At 39.1% G+C, this 18378-nt stretch overlaps 1 protein-coding gene across 1 annotated transcript in view; it reads right to left on the bottom strand.

Moving 5' to 3' along the window:
* ush2a (Usher syndrome 2A (autosomal recessive, mild)) overlaps positions 1 to 18378 on the bottom strand; it is a 256530-nt gene that overhangs the window by 158541 nt on the left and 79611 nt on the right. The window contains exons 26-29 of the mRNA XM_050054481.1: positions 18167 to 18342; positions 17544 to 17691; positions 11866 to 11972; positions 10046 to 10169 (exon numbers count right to left, since the gene is read on the bottom strand). Of these exons, the coding sequence (XP_049910438.1) occupies positions 10046 to 10169; positions 11866 to 11972; positions 17544 to 17691; positions 18167 to 18342 (555 nt within the window). The remainder of the gene's footprint in view (positions 1 to 10045; positions 10170 to 11865; positions 11973 to 17543; positions 17692 to 18166; positions 18343 to 18378) is intronic.

Below are 18378 nucleotides of genomic sequence, written 5' to 3'. Positions count from 1 at the left end.
CCAACCGTACTCGATATTCAGCCTATAGGTCTACAAGCAGTGTCACAGTAAGTACTGGCAACAGTCCTAGCAGCAGTTACTTGGGTCACAGGTGCATATTTTTTCCTTTTTTGGACTTTGTTATAAGAAGTGGTGATAAAGATGAAGACTGATCTGAACTAATACAATGAATGCCAATTTCAATGTATGCACACCATACACATTAGGGTGTAAAGCCCCATTCGGATGGGATTAACATTAAAGCGAGAGGTGGGGAATGAAATATTCCCGATGCTCCTCAGTAATTTAACTCATCATTTCAGATGGCATTAACCATCTGTAAATTCCAGGATCTGGTCTGTAATAAACATGAACAATCCACAGAACAAAGCCAAAAGAGAAAGCCTGAAGCCTTCGCAGGGGAGCCTGGAGGGAGAGACATGAGACAAGGATACTGTGTGAGGTAAATCTGAGTCAAAAATCATGCTCCTTCTCTAAGTCATGACTTATGTTATATTATTATCTGCGATATCCACTGTGAATGTACCTCCATAAGCCATCTTAGAAAACTTGCCTGAGAAACATCACATTTTTACGTTTTTTTCAGTATCAAAGTAATCCAGTGACAGGTGACTGTAAATCCCTGGGCCCAATGCAACCAGAAGGTGCTAATAGCTAATTTTCTGTCGTCATACTGACTCCCAAATATATGCCTATATGTTGGTGTTGGCATGTTTCTATCTATCGGATCAGTGAAAACATTTCTGACTCACTCTATTTTCACACAAAAATCAAATTTCACAGTAAGCTGATTACAAAAGGGGGGACAAAGTACAAAAAAGAGGAGATCAACTTTAGAATTCTTACTCCAAGTGGAGTGTAAACTACGAGAGGACCTAGCCTGACATTGCAAGCCCAGTTCACAAATGCAAATTAGCCTGGAGCCTCTTAGTTCATTTTCGATTTCCAAGGGGCGTTCAACGGCCGTAAATCAAAATGCTATCGGGCACAATTGGATAGACCTACAAACAATCAGAGCAAGGAAATATGTAACGTAGTGCTTAGCGACAGAGAAACATAAACAGACTAGTTTGCAGAGATGAGCTGTGATGGTGTAGCATCAATTTATGTTGCTGTTTTTATCATCAGAATTTTAAAACTAATACTTCAAGTTCAACATCAACCACAGCAATCTTGGTTGTTTTCAAAATGCTTAAACAGTGCTCTGTTTTACTAAGCTAGGGATATGCTTGCCGGAAATGACATCACCACATATATGCACTGGATGTGATCAAAATCACTGACCAGCATAGCTGATGTTAAAATCACCCTACCTCCCTCGTAGAAATAAATCCAGTCCCAATAGGCCTTGAGAATGACTCTTTCTACTTTTGCCTAACATCATCTTATATTAAGATGTGGCTAACAAGGTATCAAAGGTTTGCCATTTCCATTTCAGTCTCGGATACAAGTGATTTAGAAGATAAACTGGGGATACTATACATGTGAAAGAATGATTTTTCCTTGAAAAAATGCGAGAGTGAAAAGCCTCTTGGATCGAGGAGGAATGTAAAAGTGTCTTCTTATGATGGTTCCATTTGGGCAGTGCACAGACATATTGATTACAACTAGTGCACAATATGAATAGCTTTACCTCAGTTAATCATTTCTAAATAAGCCTATATAGTAGTAGCATACAGCTACGACAAGACAAAGATGTTCTTTACATTGAACTTGCATTCTGTGCATCAAGCAGGCATCTGTCATTTACATTCATGACCTTGTCACCACAGAGATGAGTGAAGTCATGACAGATACCTGACATTACATTATCCCCCTTTAACCTTCTCTCTGTGTCGTACTCTCCTGATCTCTCATGCCTTCTTTTCTTTATTCCCTACGCTTTTAACCTCCTCTTTTTCTTGACCTTTTTATTCTCTCTTTCTCCACCTATTGCCTCATCTGAATATGTTTTCTCTCCTTGCATCTTCAATTTTCCTTTCCCCTCTTCCACTACCAACTATGTTCCTTCCACTGTGCGCTACTTTCCTATTTTTCATCTTAACTACGGTGTAAATAGTTATACATGGTAAAACAGACAGATATGAGAGGTACATATTCTATAACACACATACACATGCACAACCAGTCCTGTACACAGGGGACAGGCCCATGGTACCTGAACACACACAAACTCATAGGATTTGACAATGGAGAAGCAACATAACTATTACCCCTGCCTCATCAGCACAAGAGTGTATACTACAATATAAAACAGCTGTGAGCAAAGGTCCACAATGGTAAGTAATGATGTATTTGGCTATATAAAGGAATATTGTGCAATATCCTTGCTGCAGTACATTATGCTTTGCGTGACATGATGTAGAGACATGTCACATGTTGAGTATCACAGGTGAGCAGCATGTGTCATGGAAAGAGTAGGATTACTTCAGAGCTGGCACTGTCTACCCTAAGATGTTTTTCTAATGCAGCTAACTTGATATCAGGTGTGATAATAGCCTAGAGCAGGGGTGTTAAACTCATTTAATTCATGGGCCACATATAGCCCAGTTTGATCTCAAGTGGGCCGGACCAGTGAAACAATATAATAACCTAGTTTCCCTTTCTTTTAGTGTAAAGAAGGACAAACAGCCTGCAATGTCTTAAGAAAAATAAGTGCAATTTCTACATTCAGTCAGTTTACAACTCACTGTCATTGCATATGCATGTCACCATATATCTCCACTCCTATGTAGTAATGCTGGCACCACCACACCAAACTGAAGTGGAAGTGATTGAGGAAGCAGGTTAAAAGTCATCCCCTGGTCACCATGGTTTGAAATACCATTTACAAATTGAAAATTGTGGCAGTGCCTTCACAATAGGGTTCCACATTTTACATGAAGTAGGCTAGTCACTGTTTTACTTGCCCCTGAATCCTGCACCTCTTAGCCTTCACAAGTGCATCAATGTTTGGTGTGCAAAGTCATCCAGTGGGCCAGATTGGACCCTTTGTTGGGCCGGTGATGGCTCATGGGCCGTACGTTTGACACCCCTGGCCTAGAGTTTGTTGGTTGTGAGTTCCTTCAGATGCCATGTCGACCATACTGTGTTCCACTGCACATGTATTACTGTAGATGCTATAATTTCTATGTTACATTATTGTTATTCCAATTATGATCTACATTGCTAATTGTTTTTGCTCTGTCACTGAGGTATAGGCTACACTGACTGTTGAGTTATATCCAGAATTTTACACTGGAATCTGTATGTATTTTTGTTATTCTAAATAGTCAGATTTTAACTTTTGAATTTGAATTTCAAATGTTTGAGTGGTGCTGACCGATCAAAAATGCTGCCAAAGGTTCTGTGTGAAAAAGTATAATAAATAAATAGAAGCAGCAGTATTGCATAACTTGAGTCATGTTGTGGACAATGTTCTTCGTCTGTTAGGGGAGTAGAATATTTGTTTCGCAATTTGAGCATGATGTTTTTTAGAGAGCTTGGTAAAGAAGTGTCTCCATACAAATGCATCATTAACAGCTCAGCTGTTTAAGAGAGGGACACAGACAGTATCCGATTGGTATCGGTATCAAAAGACACTCAAGGTTGCAGTACTGATATCAGTATTGGACTTTAAAAAGCCAACACTAGTCTTAAGTTGGACCTATTGCTCAAGAATGTGTGTTTTCCTCATGTCATGCTGTGTTTATAAGGAAACCACTCTGGATAAATTATTCAAGCAGTCCAATCTCAGCCCCACAGTTGCCAAACAGAAGAAAGGGTGTTCAGAATTGTTGAGATAGTTCTTCTGACCTGGCAGAAAAGTCATATGTGAGTACTATGGTATCTATATGAATGCATGTATACAGCATGGCCTGTATTGATCTTTCTTTTACAAATAATTGAGCATCATGTATATGTTGTCATAATAACATCTGAAAGATACACATGTAAGGTATCATATGGTATCAATCAACTGTTGGTGTTTGCATATTATGCATAGGGAGGGACAGACATGCTTGGCCATGGTGTTTGGTCCAAATGTACAGCATCTAAACGACACTGCTCGTTGTCAGCATTACTTCCTTCAGATTTCCCCACAGGACTTGTGCTACTTCACACTGACAACCACTTTGGAGCCGTCAACAGACAAACCTGAGCACACAGCCTGACAGGTGTCTCTGTTACACATACAGAGTACATGGAAGCACACACATGCCCATACACGAACACATACACAGTGCAATCACAGACACAAAACAACAACATGCACTTGTTGACCTGAGAGTGCACACCGAAGCATACATGCTTAATATACACATACTCTTTCCACAACAGGTCTTCACACCTCACAGGTACTACATACGTAAATTCTTAATGTTAAAGAGTTGGTAAAGACAACCTAATCAGTTAATTACATTTCAGTCAGGACCACTTTAGTCAAAGAAAACTTTATTTCCATTTGCAGTATTATATTTGGTGGTATGGCTCTGTACTTGGGCCTCTCTGCCTTTCCAATGCCTACGTAGAAAGCCTCTTCCATGTGCCTACGTGGAAGCCTAAGGCGGAGAGAGCACACCTCTCTGCCCTTCCACGTGAAAATGAGGAACGCCTGAGGCGGAGAGAGCACATCTCTCTGCCCTTCCACGTGCAAACGAGGAATATCTGAGGCAGAGAGAGCAAACCTCCCTGCCCTTCCATGTGTAAACGAGGCAAGCCTGAGGTAGAGAGAGCAAACCTCCCTGCCCTTCCATGCGCCTACATGGAAAGCCTAAGGCAGTAGGCAGGCCACAGCAGTTTAAATAAGACACCCTGGATGAGATTTGCCAGTTGGTTGCATAGAAAGGAATCATACGATCTATCAGCTGACTCCCCTCCATCAGTAAGCTGCTCCATCAGTTGTCTAGGCTGTTAGAGATCAGCTGATGTAACTGGGATGCGAGCTGAGCTTGCCATTGTGTCCTGCCTGAACTAACTCTATGCACAATTTAAATTTGATGTACTATATGAATTCCTTCCAAATGCCATTTAATTGTCTCCCTCAAGCTTGTTGTTTTAACCACTAGCCCAGTATTTTCCAAAATCAAAAAGCAACAAATTACTAGAGCTGCTTATTGCTGCTCTACTTTTCATAGGATAAGAAACAATAAAGTAAAAAGTGGACCATTGAGGCAAGATGTTCATATTACCACCCTACAAGTAATAATGACAATGCTGTTTTTCTTTGAGCAGTAGTGGAAAGAGAAGAAGTTCCACTGAAACTACACCAAAAGGAACCCAAGCGTTCATCCCAGTGGGGGAATGAATGTGCTCACAAATCTCAAGATTATAGGAACATCCTCTGGGGAGCATAAATGCAAGTAAGTCTAGCTGCGCGCACACCATAGCTATGGTTGGGGTTAAGAAACAATGCCAGGTGTGGGGTCAGAGACTGCAGCCAGAACATTCTCGATGTGTTTACAATGTGCTGATCGCAATCTACTCATTACGTTCTGGGCAGAAGTGGGAATTTAGGGCCAGGGTTCTGTGACTGAACTTATGAACACCAAATTTCATGGTGATCTGGCCATTGGATATAAAGATATCTCACTCTGGGTGAAGTGCTGAGAGTGACTAACTAACCAGCCAACTGTAAAAACATTACCATCCTTGGTCCTCACAACTAGTCATAGACAAACATGGCATGTATTATCCTTGATAAACATTTTACATGTTGTGAATTCTTTCCGAGACCATTTTAAAATGGCATGCAGTGACTAACTGGACTGGGCTGTGGGTGATCTACAGCATGCAGTGCAGAATATTAAGTCAGCCCAGCTTCTCCTGCTGGCCAGAGCGTAAAGAGTACAAAAAAGGAATGTTTTTAGAGACCTCTGTCAATAATCATAACCTGTGTTGTTTCATAGTGCTGCGTGTCAAAATCTGAAAGTTTCTTTCATGAGTGATCTATTACTTAATGTACTGTAAAGAACATTTTATGACCTACAAGTACATAAAACCAATTATACTCACACCATCAACTCCAGAGTTGTTAAGTGGGAGAATTATATTGTTTAAATTAAGTCTTTTGTAAATTAAAAATTATTAGGACTGTTTTAAATGGAGTTTATTGTTCATAATGAATGTACTGTTCCCTTCTCTCTGTGCTGAAGCGAACATAGAGAATTTATGTTATATTCCAGTATATGTAAGATTAACAAGTATTAACATGCGACTATTTACAGTTTAAAGTATAGTCTTATTTATTAGGTAGCATTGTTTCATCTGTTATTGTATTGTTTCTCCTCTCTCTGTCTCAGTAAACAGTGGAGGTTGTGTGCAATCATCTACACAACATAACCTGAATAACTCCAGTCATGTTAGCTCTGTGCTGGCATTAATCAGAGCCTGGCGTATTAATGAGAGCGCGGCAGCTAGCTAATTACACCCATAGATTCTGCAGCAGCCCATTAAATATACAAATGACAGAATTAAAGAGCCCAGCCTCTTCTGATTAATCTTTAAATGGGGAAAAACTAATGATGTCTGTGCAAACTTTCCCTTCACACATTTCTCCCCCTCTCCTCTCAACGTCAGTGCCTGGCAATCAATCATATTAATTAAGGAAAAATAATTTGTATCATTTAACATTTCCCTCTTTCCTGCTCAGTTGCTGCAGTGGTGCTGCAGCAATGTACTGTATTAGACGTGTCTGGAAATTATCCAAGTCTATTTGTTCCTGCATTCATTTTTTTCTTCTCTTTTTTTTCTCTAAACTATGTTTGTGATGTTTCATCTCTCTTCATTTACTGTGGGTTGTAGAAATACATCTGGATTAGTGGAAAATGTGAGCAGGCCATCATCCTCTTTCCAATCGGCCCATTTCAGGCTCAAATACTGAAGAATTACAAATGAGGAGAGAGGATTTTATAATCTGTTTAGAACCAGTATCCTTAATTCAAAGATGAACAAGACGAGCAGGAAGTCACATTGCAGCGCTTTAGGTAGAGACGCATTACAGATAAGATGAATGGACTAACTTGCATTTATGGAAACAAGCACTTACAGGGTATTCATATCACAGCATGATTGCATATGGTTATAATCCTGTTTTATCTAAAGTAAGATTCAGTGTGGTAAATATTGACCTCAAGTACCCTAAATTCATTCAGCATTAAGAAGCATCGTTAATCACAAGTGGGCAGACTTATCATTATGGAAACATCCACTTCTATCACAATAATTGCACATGGCCAAAACAACCTATTTGACCAAAATTATTTTAGTAAAGTGGCCATAAAAATCATAAGTTAAAGGGCAAATGTCATCCAATTTTCCATAGTGAACAATCTTGATATTAATTAAGATATAATATACGGAATATTGCCCTTGCTCACAGATGTGACCTTAATTCATATGTTACGGAAAAAAGAAAGCCTGAACCCAAATAAACAATTTATGGAAACAACTACTAATATTGCTGGAATGATGCATAATGTAGATGGAGAAAAATGATCAGCTGTTTCCTACAGAGAGCCCATCACCATCATCTGAAACATTAATACTGCTCATATTTCAATAAAAAAGTTTTTAAGACTCCTTTACTCTTTTTTAAATTTTGAAATGTTGATTAAATGAAACTGTATGGAATCTTGCATCATGAAACTGAACAAAAAAAGACTACAGAAATTTACTGTTGTCATTGTCGGAGTTACTGGGTTTCCATAAGACATCAGCGATTGACGAGTCTCTCCTCTGTGATCAATTGACTCTCGAGGGGGCATTACACTGCATTACATTCATAATCCAATTTGGCTTTGATTTGTTCGCTGTTCCATGCGCTTCGATGGGAATAATTGTCTGTAGATGATGCTATTAGTATTGATGGTTGTAAAAGGGCGATGGTTTGAGGACTGCCGACACATTCATGGTCCAGAATAGATCCGGTCTGAAAGTGATTGTCTGATCCATTACCCTTTATGAAGGAGGAGAGTGGAGGAGATGAGAGGCACCTCTCAATAGCAAAAATCATCATCTATTTGCCGGCAGTACTCAGAGAAATCTATTTATCTTTGTGCTGAAGGGGCATGGATAAGATCAGAAATCATCATTTGTTGATCTGGGATAAAAATAAAGTGTTCAGAGAAAGCAATGAACAAGAACCAGGAACCGTGAGCAAATATAAAGAATAAAAGGTAAGACAGCTGTTGGGGTTTCTTAACATTTATCCAGATTAGCATTAATCCAACAGTACACTGATCTACCATTCAGCGCCAGTACGTTTGTACAGCATAAAGTGGGGGTCAGAGATCTGATGTGATTAGTACAAAAATCTGATCTGTGATCTTCACAAATTATAATCCAGAAAAGGTTTACTCGCTACACATGATCTGTTTCGGCCACATCCTTTGTTCACATTTGTATCGTCATAAAAATTCAAGGTAGGTTACCTCCACTGAAGAGAACACACAAGTTACCCTTTCCGAAGAAAGGAGACTAGTGACGAGGTAAACATATCAGCATTTATTTATTTATTTCTATTTATTCATTTTTGCTTTTTCCCTTTTATGTAATAGGACAGATTAAGCGTGAAAGGAGGAGCGAGGGGGGGATGACATGCAGCAAAGGGCCACAGGCTGGAATTGAACCCATGGCCGCTGTAGCAAGGAAAATGGCTTTTGTACATAGGACGGCCACTCTACCCACTGAGCTACTAGGCACCTCAACACACAAGCAATTATATAATCTCAGTGTTTACATTAAAAGACTTACTGATTGCTAAGTTTCTTTTGAAATAAAAAATAACTAAAGATTTGTATGCTGAAAGTATAATGGTGATTTTTTTCAATACAAAACAAATACAAGTAAATATAAAACAAATATAAGACATATAAATTGACTAGTGTGTGTGTACTGTAAATGACTTAGGTTGAATGACTGATAGCCCAACAAAATCAACAAACACTGAATTACAAAAAAATGTGGTGTAAAACATGGTTTGTTTTCACCTCTAAGGCAAGTCACAAAATCAACCGCATTTTTATTCTAATAAACAAATCATTTTAGGTTATTACTGTGATTTGAATACATTTTTCTATCCTTTAATGTGGCTCACCTCTCCAGATACACTCCTTTAATTCTTTCTCAATTTCTATGTGACCTTCAAAGGGCATTGGCAAAAACAGTATTTTGTATTAATCACTCAGAAGCAATGAAAAATGCAATCTATGTGTGTGTGTGCATGAAAACTGTTGTTAATCTCAAAGGCCACTAAAAGGTCACACTAAGATCCTGCGGCTCTTATCAGTAGTTGGACACTGAGATACTGTTTGAGCTGTAAACTCCTAATGTTTCAGATGTAAAATAAAAAGTACATGAACTGCCATTTTGTGGGTGGCAAACATGTTTAGGTATTTTAGATGAAACAAGATTATGTGACCAACACAGAGAGCTTTGTTGACTCAATTACAGCTGATCACAGTCACATAAGGATTACAGATGAAAACTTTGAAGTCAGGAATTTGTCACCAGTTTCAGAAAACTGATCTGCTGACAGATATATAGCTAAAATTGTGAAATTTGATCATACAGTTTTAACATGAATTGAAAAGGTTTTATTTATGACCTAAATGTAAAAATTATGTCTACACAGAAAGACACAACTAGTGATATAAGGTTTGTGCAGGACAGAGAAGTAATCTCAAGTGGCATCGAAGAGCTTTGCCCGCTCAAATCCCACTGATTAGTATCAGCAGTCATTAATTATGAGCGTCAGACTGGGTGATGTTCTCAGATGAAGCAGAACATGTTTGGCTGTGCAGCTCAACCCTCTAATGATGCTGGTAAACAGAAAGATAATTGTCCTTTAAGATGACTGGGGAAGTCATTCTAACGGAATGTGACTAGAAGACTGAGAGTGCAGAACGATCACTGAGCAACATGAAAATATACCAACAAACACAGCATGTATGTATGCATGTGCACATACACTCGCATGTATGGCACACAGCAACACAGACAGGCATGCTGTCCATTTTCTGATACAAACACAGACATCTGCATGTACCTAGATATACTTTCTTACCTGTGAAGTCAGTGTTGACAGGAAGGGTGTCACTGGGAAACTGGTAGTAACTGTTTCCCGAGAATCTGGTTCCTCTGACAACAGGACTTAACGGGTCGGAGAGAGAGACGTCTGTCTTCTCCACCTGAAAAAATAAATTATAATAATAACAACAACCATGAATTAAGGTTAATCAGGATAAGCATGTAAACAACATGCTAAATTCTATGAAAATCATACACTTGTTCCTTTGTTTAACTTCACATTCAGAATCACAATAAATACATTATTCTACAAGTCCAGGTAAAATTAAGACACACCACTAACACTCTAGAGCTAACAGCACCAAGATGCTGTGTTTTGAGCTAAGAGCTAACCTCAGCATGCTAACGTGCCCCTAATGACAATGTTAACATGCTGATAGTGATGGGAATGTCATTATTTTGCTGGTATTCACTCATAAACCCATGTATTAGACAATTTGTAATTCTGACCTAATGGTGGCGCTAGATGAAAAAGCCAGGGGATTATCATGGTTGCTTGAATGTGTTCAGTTTCATGGCAATCCATCCAAAAAACACAATGTGAACCTTATGGTGGTGCCAGAAGAAAAGTCAGATGACCACTGAAATTTGGAGCGTCAAAGACTTCTGCATTCTGTTGAATTCTTATGCATCAATTTACGTTTGAGATTTCAGTATTTATGTGATGTAAAACAAAATTCAAGAGCCAGGTGACAATTAAAAAATACATATATAAAATAATTTAATGCAGTAAGGCTCTCAATTTAGGTAAGCCCTGAACTTTGATAGCTTATGTGTGTTTCAGCAAGATTTCTGTTCATGTTTAAAACATTCTGCACAATGAAAACAGATCCCACATATCTGGGTTCTCTGCAATTTTGAGAAAAATGTGACATTTTGAGGGAAAAGTCGTAATATTATGAGAAAAATGTCCTAATTTTACAAGAGCATATTGGTGCAGGGCTGAGTCATAAAACACGGAAATGAGTAAGTATTCTGGCACTGCTAGATCCCTTCATCTTGAAGTCACTGGGTTTTCTGAATGAGTTTTTGGCTAGATGCCTGAAATACCGTCTGTGGTTAACATAGCTCTGTTTCTCTGTTGATATCATAGCCCAGTATCCACTGCAGACTGTCTGACAGACACGTAAACTAGTTTGGGACTCTCTCTGGAGGAGACAAAGTTTAGAGAGGAAGCATGTGCAGCTCTTTGTCTGAGGTGATGACTGTTTCAGTCCATTGTCTATAGTGAGTTAGACACCTGTGTCTTTCATATCACTGAACAATCAATGTGTTTGATACTGGTACCATAACGTTAAGATCACAGAGGACAAAGCACCTGTGACACGACAGCCTGAACTGTCTTATCCACCTTGAGCTCTATCCTCACGCCCATCACTGCATGTAAATGAGGCAAGAACAAAGTGAACAAACACCGATAGAAACAATTTCTCATCCAGTGGAAACATGAGAGACTTTACCCTTTGTAGAGCCAAAAGAAATTATAGGCTAGTTAATTTAAATGCAATTAATATCAAATTAGTGGTAGGGAAAATTTTAGGTAATCAAAAAGGTGGTAGGGACATATCTCCACCGTCCATACCATAAATTAGACCCATGAGCATGGTGAAAACAGTGCTGCATTTCATTTCTATTGACCTGTCTAGCACACATATGTGGGCCATGTATGGTTATGAGTATTTTCTTGTCAACACACACACACACACACACACACACACACAAACAAATAGGGCAAAAAACAACAACAAAAAAACCAATGCCAACTGGCACTGACTGTAGTTAAATATTCTTGCCAACCTGATATAGTGGGTGTGGTCCATTAAGTTGGGCTGGGGGCTCCCAGGTAATCTCCATGGTGGTTTCATTTACTGGATATAACTGAGGTGGGGACAGTCCTGTTGGAGCTACAGAGAGAATGGTAGGAACTGAGAGACTGAATGCCAACTCAATGCATATCAAAACATTTCCATTATTTTAATTCTATTGTCACTATACGTGGATCTGTGAGCTGCCTCCATACTTTACAACAGTGCTTTGTTTGTTAAATGTATCTATATTGCAAGCACATTGAAAAATTTGAACAATGTGCCACACCGAACATACCTAGAAACATTCTCATGTTGTGACTGTCAAAAAATGCTTTTGTCAAAACATGTCTTCAGCTCATTTCTCTCATACCTACTGTACAATATATCTAGAGTGCACAAATGTCCCATTTTCATTTAACAGAGGGTCAATTTAATTTCCTTCTTTCACTTTAGATGTTAAATTAAATGTCCCTTTGAAACATACTGGGCCCTACTTGAGCCGTAGCTTCAACATGTATCATAAATAAATCAACCGGAGACTGGCTGATATGGTGAGAGGAGATATACAGGAATGGAGAGAGAAACATAGCGAGTGATGGACTGGTGAGGAGATGGGAAAGATGTGTGTGCATTAAGTGTCATTCCATCGTTGTGTTTCTGTGTGTGTGTGTGTATGTGTGTTTCAGTAATGGTCTAAATGGTCTGTGGTAGGAGTAAATTAGCTCTCAGTGACATGCATGCGGACCATCTTTAGTGTGAGTTCTAATAGAGCTCTTAAAAGGGAAGTGGACAGCTTGTCTAAGGCGGCTCATCTTGGCACATCAAACCATAAATTACTGCCAATCGATAGCTTACCAGTCTATTGAAATTGAGCTATGGTGACATTTAGAACACTGACTGTGCCACACACACATGCACATGCACCTTGTTTTAAACAGTGGTGTACATCTTTGAGGTATTAAGGGTTAGTTTTTTTGGTTAAGCCAAAGCCTGAATGAAAGTGTGTATATTTGTGTGTTTGTGTGCTAGAGGCAGATGCTTAGAGATGAAAATGCAAAAATGTGGCTGCTTCAAGATTAAAGGAGCTGTCTGCGACATTTAGAGCATATCTATAATCCAGAGTCTGAGCTGGGATTGTCTGCATATGGCTCTCATCATGGAGGTGGCTTAGCCTACGGTGAACAGCTAACAGTGCTGACAACTGCAACAGTGCTGTCAGAGCTAGCCAGGGGGAAAACTGAAGGGTGGGCATTACGCTTTCATGACGACGCCATTTTCAGCAATAACTGCCCGTACGCACCATATGAGCACAGTGCAGAGTGGCAGCAATTCACTAGCAAGTAGGACAAACACACTGGCACTCACATGTACTAAAATGTACGGGCAGCCAGACTGTCAAACATATCAGCAAACAGAGAAGCTACAATTATAACACACAAAGCGGTAGCATAACTTAATTCTCTGCTCAGGATGTCATTACTCCACTACATATTTACATAACAAATAGTTATTTGCTGCTAAATTAACTTTTAAAGTAGAGAAGCTGATATAACGTTGAATCTCTACCTGTGGCAGACCTTTATCTTGTGAAAAACTAAGCCTTGTAGTTTCTGTACAAAAGGCAACGTAAGCTTCCCACTGCATCGGGGGCAAGCAAGGTTTCCAGGCAAAATGGACCACGCTCTGCTGGTTTTGAGGTTTGATCAGACTGGACTGACCTCAGTGAACTTAAATGTCCCTGGGTGACATCTGACTGTGAGACTTCAGCGTTACTGACGGTATTATACCTGATTCATTCACCCTAGTAGAGCTATTGTCACCAGTGATGGCTGGACATCAGTTAACAGGGAGTGTGTGTACTTCACTACAGAAAAGAGGAGTTTGTTTCTTTCCAGATTACTCCAATTCTCATTTGACAATGTTGTTATTGTTAATGAGGATACTTTCAATTTAACAGTAAAAATCAAAGTACATGTTCTTCCTACTGGACTTTTGTGTCTGTATGCTATCAGTGAAAAGTTAAAAGTGAAAGTGACACTGAATAGGCCTCGTGCAAGAAGCCTTTCTACAGATTTATCCTTCAGTGGCAAGTATGAATATTCATCCATTTACTTGCATCTTAACTTGTCTCTTAGGCACAACCCGACATTATAGAGTGAAATTCTTATTACTACACTACTTATTATTTATTATCATTACACTCCAACAGCTGCCTCACAGTCTTTATCCAAGATGTTGTAACGTATTTTCTTTGCTCAATAATATAATGCCCAGCATTAAATAGTCCTCTATCCACCAAACTTGCATGTCAGAGAAAAACACTACAAACTTTGACAGACAGATGGACAAAAGAATATGTGTGTGTATGATTATGGGTGTGTATTTGATCGATGGGTTTCTAATGCGCTGTAGTCTTTGTGTATCACATATCAATTTATTGTATTAGCTTGTTAATTCGCTGAAATGCACTTGACACCATGACACATTCAGTTTGACGAAAGCCACTTGCCACATCATGCGTGTGTTCAAACGCACACATGTACACCCACACACAAGGTTAACAGTCCAACAGAAAGGTTAATTTTAGCTGCCGACATGGTAATGAAGCAGCTAAATCATGGGCCAGCTCCCAGGAGCAATTGTGCATGTGTGTGTGTTTTCTGTTTTTACAGCGACTGACATGTCTTAACAGGCTCTTAGCGTACAGTTACACCACGCACACAAGCACACCACTTATTGACATCACGATCCCTTGCCATGCATATTTCTCTCCTCAAGAAGGGCCTCAGGCCAATTATGCGTAAATCAATAAAGTTCCTGTTCTGTTGAGTGGTGTTACAGTGTGAGTGTGTATGTGTGTATGTCTCTCTGTGTGTACGTCTTGTAGAACAAGCCTTTATGGATGTAGGATACATAAAACATCACCATCAGCCCCTGATTAGCCACTCACTTTACGTCTTGATCGATAACTTTGTGGAAAGACACACACATTGAAACAATTGCGAATGCATCCGCACACATGGATGGAGAGCTCTTTCCTTGTGTCGTTACGTCTGTCTCAATGTGCACGCTAATGTTCAGTCATGTGCTTTGGTGTAACTCCAGTGGTTTCGCAGATGCTCTCTGCTCACTTACAGCAGATGGTAGCTGGCTCTAATGGCCCAGCCTTATGTGTGGTAGATTTATCAGTGCATCAGGACCACGCTCAAGTACACCCTACCAGGAGTGCCACTTGATGTGAGGATCGTTTCCTCCACAGACAGTTTCATTCAGGAGATATCACAATGTTTATTTCATTTCTGTAAAATACATTCTAAGATCAAGTTTAATAACCTTTCGGACAAATCATACATATGCTTTGAGCTTGTCTTCAGCTTTTCACTGAAAACAGGGGGCGAATAAGGCTACAACTTCTTGTGAGGAGAAAAGCTTCAATATGAACATACTGATTATAATACATTTAGTTCTATGAATTTTACATCAATAATATATGTAGATTCCTTTAAAAGAAATGATAAAATAAATCTTAACTTTCTATTTTTTGTACCAGGACTGTTTGGATTTCTCTCTGTGGGGTAAAACTTGTGATTCTGATGCCGTAGAAATTGTCAAATAAAACTGAACTAAAATAGATGTATATTGCAATTATGACCAGACAAAGTCAGTTGAAAATATTTAGACTTAAACACCTGTGGTATGATGTTTTAATATGTTATTTCTAAAACTCATATCACTGTAGAAAATGGGCAAGAGCAAGCAAAATCTTGTATGGTATTAAAATGTACATAAATTGAATAAAAATCTACAAATATCCGTGCCGTACTGGGATATTTGTAGATTTTTATTCAATTTATGTACATTTTAATACCATACAAGATTTTGCTTGCTCTTGCCCATTTTCTACAGTGATATGAGTTTCAGTTTTAGTTAGTTTAGTATAAATGGTCCCAAAAAACAAACTAAAAAAAAGGACGGCAACAGCTTTTCAAAACTTTCTTTTATCTCCTGATTACAGCTCATCTGTTCCCTACTGTTGATAGGTTACAGAGGAAAACTGTTTAAATACACTAACAGTAACAGGGTTGCCGCACATCCTGATAGCTTCGATTATGCTCTAAAAATTACTATCTAATATTTTCTGTGAACTCTCGAGATGATTTTAAACTGAATGAGGAAAAGTGATAGGAGGTGTGGAGCTACGACAGAAGCTCAACACCCAGTGGAGCAGCACATGCTATGCAAATAGTGTTGAGATTAAAAAAGAAATCTGCCAAACGGCATATGCCATTATCATTTCTTATAGTTGAAACAAGGGACATCTTTGGCGTTGGATGAAACAAAATGGTGACAACAGATGTGGCTGTTAAAAATACATTCAAAAAGTCAACTGGGTACAATAAGCCATATTGTATTGTACTGTATTACAGTCAAGAGAAGTCTTTGGAATCACTTGAAATAAACATTGCCGCTGTGTCAACAGATGTAGCCATTAAAAGTACATTTAAAAAGTCCACCGATTACAATATGAAGTATCATTCATCACAATAAACACAAGGAAGGACTTTTTGAGAATTGTATGAAATGAAAACATTCACTATGTCAACAGATGTAGCTGTTTAGAGAACGTTCAAAAGCTCAAATCCCTGAGCAAGTATTTATAGATGAAAGGGTCTTTTTTTTTTTTTTTTCCACAACCACTCAGCGCACCCATTGTCTATTCACCTAAAAGGATAAACAAAACAAAAACAAAACAGAAAAAGACATAAAATGAGCCGGAGGAGTAGAGACCATAAGTGAACAGATGGAAAAGTGTGTTGGAGGGTCATGTGTGTGTGTGTGTGTGTGTGTGTGTATATGTGTGCGTGTGAGCAATATGTATATTGCAGAGTGATTCATGTTCCTCAGCTGCCATGTGCTATTTTTCTGTTTAAGTGAAAGCAGCAGGTAGAGATAGAAGTGAAGGATGGATTGAGTAAAAAAGTGAGAAAGCAACAGACTGTCAGAAACTGACATAGAGGCAGTGAATAAAAATTCTCTAAGTGTGTGTGTGTGTGTGTGTGTGTGTGTGTGTGTGTGTGTGTGTGTGTGTGTGTGTGTGTGTGTCATCCTGCACTGATCAATTAGTGCTCATCTTGGTCCCCTAGATTTGTGCCTGAGTTATTAAACACAGCTAATTCATTCTACTTCCATAATGGTTATAAATCCAAAAGAGAGAGACACACTGTATGTGTGTTTCTGTTACTGAGTGTGTTTGATTCATGGCCAGCAGGAAGTGTGTGCTACGCCACATTTTTCTCCTTGTAATTAACAGTAAATTGTTTTTACTGCCGCGCGCCATGAATATCCCCTCTGGTTAACACGACCGATGCTGTCGCCACTCAAGTACCCAATGACTGACTGTGTGCTTTTGGATGCGTGTGGGCATATGTCAGAGGCTCGTGTCGCTGTTGTTATGAAGGGGAATACCACACAGTTAAAAGATTAAAAACTGCAGATATTATATAAAACTAAACTGCTATTATCTATCTATATATTGTGTGGATAATATATTGGGACTATCAGCTTTCTCCTATGTTCACAAGCTGATTACTGTTGTGATACCAAATGTATGTTTGTTCCTGTTTGTCTGCATCCATGTGCGTTTGTGTACACGTCTTTTTGTTTTACCTGCTGGTAGGGTCCGTCCTGTGCTTGGCAGACTGGAAACACAACCTGTCTTTGTGCAGAGTGTTACAGTGAAGTTGTACACATGGTAAGGCTTCAGTCCTTTCACCACATAAACAGGCTGTGACGTTGGTCCCACCCTATGTAAGACCTAAAAAAAGGCAGACACAGAGGGAATTAAAACTTGTTGTGGCAAATATTTTATCTAATTGAGAAGAAAGGAGGAGAGAAACAGAAACAAGAAACAGAACTTATCCATATTTACCTCCGTACTTAACTTCATGCACACACTCTGATATCAGTGATTTAAACTTCAGAGTTCCTGACACATGAAATCAAATCACAATTCATTAAATCGTCTGGTCAGTTAAAAGTGTTTGGGGCAATTGCATATTTGTTTAATCTCCACCTCCAGAACTTTGCTGCTGCTGCAAGTGAGAATATTTTATACAAAAGCATGGTGAAACCTAAGTTGTACTGAGAATGAGCTATTCCACAGCATTTACAATAAAAAAAATAGAGCCTTTATACCTTGACTTCTAGCAATTGGCGCAACTTTTGACTCAACTGACAGCTGTAAAGTTGTGTTGTTGGCCGCTCATTACATGCATGTGTGTGCGTCTTACCTGACTAATAACGGGAGGAGCATAGGGATTGTTGGTCTGTTCAGTGAGCAAGTTGACCCGATATTCTGTGACCTGCCCTCTGGCGATGATCCCTTGACCCTCAGCAGTGCTCCACGAAACTTTGAGACTGGTGGATGACAGTGCAGACACTTCTGGAGGAGCTATCCACTCTGGGACTGGAAGCAAACACACATCACACACCATATTCAGCC

The sequence above is a fragment of the Epinephelus moara genome, chromosome 1, assembly GCF_006386435.1.
Source record: "Epinephelus moara isolate mb chromosome 1, YSFRI_EMoa_1.0, whole genome shotgun sequence".
Classification (NCBI taxonomy): domain Eukaryota; kingdom Metazoa; phylum Chordata; class Actinopteri; order Perciformes; family Serranidae; genus Epinephelus; species Epinephelus moara.
Note: the sequence above shows the minus strand (reverse complement) of the source record. Positions and strands in the feature narration are given on the sequence as shown.